At 56.1% G+C, this 3,771-nt stretch overlaps 1 protein-coding gene across 1 annotated transcript; it reads left to right on the forward strand.

Annotated features, from left to right (window-relative positions):
* The first annotated feature begins 570 nt into the window (after nucleotides 1–570).
* ALYREF (Aly/REF export factor) lies at nucleotides 571–3,771 on the forward strand. The gene is made up of 5 exons (XM_014949812.1): nucleotides 571–593; nucleotides 2,010–2,374; nucleotides 2,472–2,535; nucleotides 2,675–2,855; nucleotides 3,706–3,771. The coding sequence occupies exons 1-5, from the start codon at nucleotides 571–573 to the stop codon at nucleotides 3,718–3,720; spliced, it is 648 nt and encodes a 215-aa protein (XP_014805298.1). The 3' UTR covers nucleotides 3,721–3,771.

The raw sequence follows: 3,771 nt of genomic DNA on the forward strand, positions 1-3,771 counted from the left end.
GGAATTCGTAGCCGGGGCGGGGGGGGAGGGCGGGCGTGCTGGGAGCTCCCCGAATGAATGGGCTCTGCCTTGTGCCGGGGCTTGTGCCGCGGGAGCCGGTCCCGCAGCGGGTCTGGTGATCCCCAGAGGCCACAATTTGGAAAAATCACCGTCTCTGGCAGGTTTGTGGCTGGGGGGGTTGTGAGTGGCTCTGCCACAGCGTGGGGGTGGGCGAGTGCTGCTGTGGGGCTCAGTCCAGCTGCAGCTCAAGAGTTTAGACGGTGTAAGCTCTTAAGGGCTGTAGAGCTGCAGAAATTCCCTAACCACGCCGTGTGTATATTTGTGAGCTCTGGGTTTTACGGGACCTGTTTGCACACCTTTGTTACGCTCATGTTCTGTGGAGCGTTGGGCTGTTCTTACAGCCCGTTGGTGTGAGTGGGGAGGGTTCTGTGTGAGGGAGCGCGCACTCCCCTGCGCCGCAGAGTCTGTGCTCCCTGCTCTGTTCAGTCTCCAGCCGAGCTGCCTGTCTTATCCCTTCTTCCATCTGTGCTTTGGGCCAGAACCTGCTGGATTTTTCCTGCCAGGTGTGCGATGCGCTTGTTCCCTATGGCTGTGTGGGTCAGGAGGGGCTGAGGCACCGTGCTCCCCCAGCCCTGGGGACATGGTCACCAGTGGCCGTGAGTTGTGCAGAAAGAAAGATTTGCCAAGCCCCAGTGTGTCCCCACGGGGGCCGTGCTGGCTCAGGCACGCTGCAAAGCGCTGCCTTTCAAATGGGCTTGTCCTCACCACGCAGAAACAAACCACCACTTTTATGCTTTCTTAATCTGTTAATTCATTCCAGTCACTCCACGCGCCGATCTGGCTGTGCCTGGGGAATTGGAAGTAGGCTTTTTCAGGTCACCTAGTTACTGGGTAACGTGCTTAAAACCATCTCTTTTCCTCGTATAGCTTCAGACTTGGTTTAAATAAGTTTCTTGTTTGTTGCAGTCGGGCCCTGATGTCTAAAACGTGGCTCTGTGGAGTCACCTCAGCTTAACCAGCCCCTGTGCTTTGTGTGGTGGCTTGGGCCAAGGTGTGGACAAACTTCCACATGTGGTTTATTTAGCAGCAAAGCTGACTGAATGGCTCTACGCCTATTTGTTACTACCCATCCCCTAATTTAGTGGTGATTGCTTGCTTTGTTTTCATGCTAATGGCGTCATTAAGGCGGTGTGTTGGTTGGAAGGAACCCCAGTTTCTCTGGATGAGCTGGGCAGCTTCTCTCCCTCAGCGTTCCCCGCTGCTGGGGAGGAACCCATGTTCTCCACCGTGCCCAGGGGAGCTCTGGAGCCGTGGCTGAGCTCTGGTGCTGTGCTCTTCCAGAAACCTATCGAGTGCCACGTAACGTTCATCTCTGGTGAATGAGTCCAAGGTGGGAGGTGGCCATCAGCCCTGCCTGAAGCACTGCTGGTTTAGGAGAGTGGGAGAACGTGTCTAGTGCTCCGTGAGATGCTCAGGCAGCGAGCGTGGGGACAGCTGGGTGGTGTTGGCCTTTGCAGCAGATGCTGGAGAAGGTGGCCTGTCCCTCTGGGCGCGTGGCTGCTCTGGTGCAGGGGCTGAGCTCCTGAGGCACGGGGTGTAGCAGAAACCCTCCAAGGTGAGGTGTCTGCGTTGACTTCCTAAATCTAGCACCCGTGAAACAAAATTGGTGGCTCCGTTGCTGCCTCTTTGTTTCCATCCTCTGTGACAGCAAATGACATACTTCAGGAGAGAGCTTTTCCTGATCTCGGTTTTTGTGGTGTATTCCTAATGGGCTGTGTTTTTAAATCGCATCAGGTCTAGTAAAGATTTAAGGGGGGGAAAAAAAAAGTCCAGCACGATGACACTGTGATGATTTCATGAATCTCTGTGTTCATAGGGGGTCATTCTTCTCTGTGAAAAGGGTTAGAGTCTGAATTATGTTTAGTTACCCCGTTGACTCAGCCTCAACAAAAAGACCCGCTGTTTTCCTTGAATCCACTCGGTGCACCCTGCAAGTGGTGAATATGAAGTCCCGTTGGTTTTGCCACCTGTGGCAATTTTCTGAAATCCTTCTGGTGGGCTTGTGCTCCCCTCTTTCCTCGGTGCTTTTTTCCCCGAGTTGTCAATGATGTTCTGAAAAGCCTCTGTGCTTGTTTTGTTGTGTGTAGGCGACTGCCGGCGCCGTCTCTGGGCTGTGGGGTGTTCTCAGCCCTGACGGACGCGTGCGCTCTTCTCCCTCTTTCTCAGGAGCTCTTTGCAGAGTTTGGGACCTTGAAGAAGGCAGCTGTGCACTATGACAGATCTGGCCGCAGCCTAGGGACGGCGGACGTGCATTTTGAAAGGAAGGCAGACGCTCTGAAAGCGATGAAGCAGTACAATGGCGTCCCCTTGGACGGTGAGTGCGTGGGGCTGTCTCCCTCGGGGATGTCACCGGCTGGAGCAGCCCGTGTGCCTCCTCCTGCTCGCAGGCTCACGGGCTGCTCTTCCTCCAGGGCGCCCCATGAACATCCAGCTGGTCACATCACAGATCGACACACAGAGGAGACCAGCACAGAGGTGAGACGCCGCACGGCCGCGGGAGAGTCCCTGTGCCCGGCCCTTCTCTGTGTGGGATGCGTGGATCCGTCTCCCCCTTCGGCAAACTTCTGCAGGGCCTGTGAAATGCACTAAACCGGTTGCTTTTTAAAAATCACAGTGTAAACAGAGGTGGCATGACCAGAAGCCGCGGTGGTTCAGGAGGATTTGGTGGTGGAGGAGGCAACAGGCGAGGTACTCGTGGTGGGAACAGAGGGAGAGGCAGAGGAGCTGGAAGAACTTCCAAACAGCAACTCTCCGCAGAAGAACTAGATGCACAGCTGGATGCTTACAATGCCAGGGTAAGTGCTGCTCGGGCACTGCCCGCACGGTCCCTGCGGCATCTCGTGCTGGAAAACACCAACAGCCTGAGGCTGGCAGGAAAGAGAAAGAGTTTTACAGGTCACTGGGCTCAAGCTGTGTCCCTCTAAAGCCTTGATCTGGTAGTTGGCTTTATTTTCCAGAGCACTTTGTCACCTAATGTTACTGATAGCCAAGAAACAGCCCCTTTTCCAGGTCCCCCACTCCTTGGGGCTGAGGCAGGGCAGGCTCTTCCGTAGCTGGAACAGCCGTGGGGAAGAGGAGCTCCGTAACAAAACCCCCAGAGATGATGGGCTGCAGAGATGGAAAAACAAAAAGAAAAGGATTATGAAATAAGTAAATGGGGTGTTAGGAGAGGAGAGGTCAGGGGTGCTGATGGTGGACACGAGCCCTCGCGTACAGAGCCATGTGAGCTGTGTGCTGCCCCCAGAACCAGCTCGGACGTCTCTGCCACACACGGATCAGAATTTTGATAGAGAGCTGGTGGAGAACCGTCATGTCTGTGTGCGGTGATGGCGGGGTTGGGGGAGCGGGATGAAGCTGAGGCGAGACCGTGGGAGAAGCGGGATGAGCAGAATTCGAGGGGGGTGAAAAATGGGTGAGGGAATGCGTGGTATTTTAGAAAAAATCCTTGGCGTTGGGGGCGTGTAAATGGGGGTCACTATGCAGCGGGGTGGGGGGAGCTGTGGTGGGTCACGGGGACTGCGGTGGATCACGGGGGCTGCCTCCAGAGGGGGGGACCGGTGGCGGTGGGACGTGCCCGGTGGCGGTGGTGACACGAGCCCGGTGGCGGTGGTGACATGTGGTGACGTCCCCTCTCCTCTTTTGCAGATGGACACCAGCTAAAGCGGCGGCGGGCGCAGGGAAGGACTGGGATCTGGCTCCCGGGTCCCCCCC

Source organism: Calidris pugnax, unplaced genomic scaffold, assembly GCF_001431845.1.
Source record: "Calidris pugnax isolate Ruff unplaced genomic scaffold, ASM143184v1 scaffold9, whole genome shotgun sequence".
NCBI lineage: Eukaryota > Metazoa > Chordata > Aves > Charadriiformes > Scolopacidae > Calidris > Calidris pugnax.

Coding starts and splice junctions, on each gene's coding strand:
- ALYREF (XM_014949812.1), top strand. CDS start 571: ATGCGCTTGTTCCCTATGGCTGT. Junction 2,375..2,471: donor CAATGGCGTCCCCTTGGACG/GTGAGTGCGTGG, acceptor CTCTTCCTCCAG/GGCGCCCCATGAACATCCAG. Junction 2,536..2,674: donor CAGAGGAGACCAGCACAGAG/GTGAGACGCCGC, acceptor TAAAAATCACAG/TGTAAACAGAGGTGGCATGA.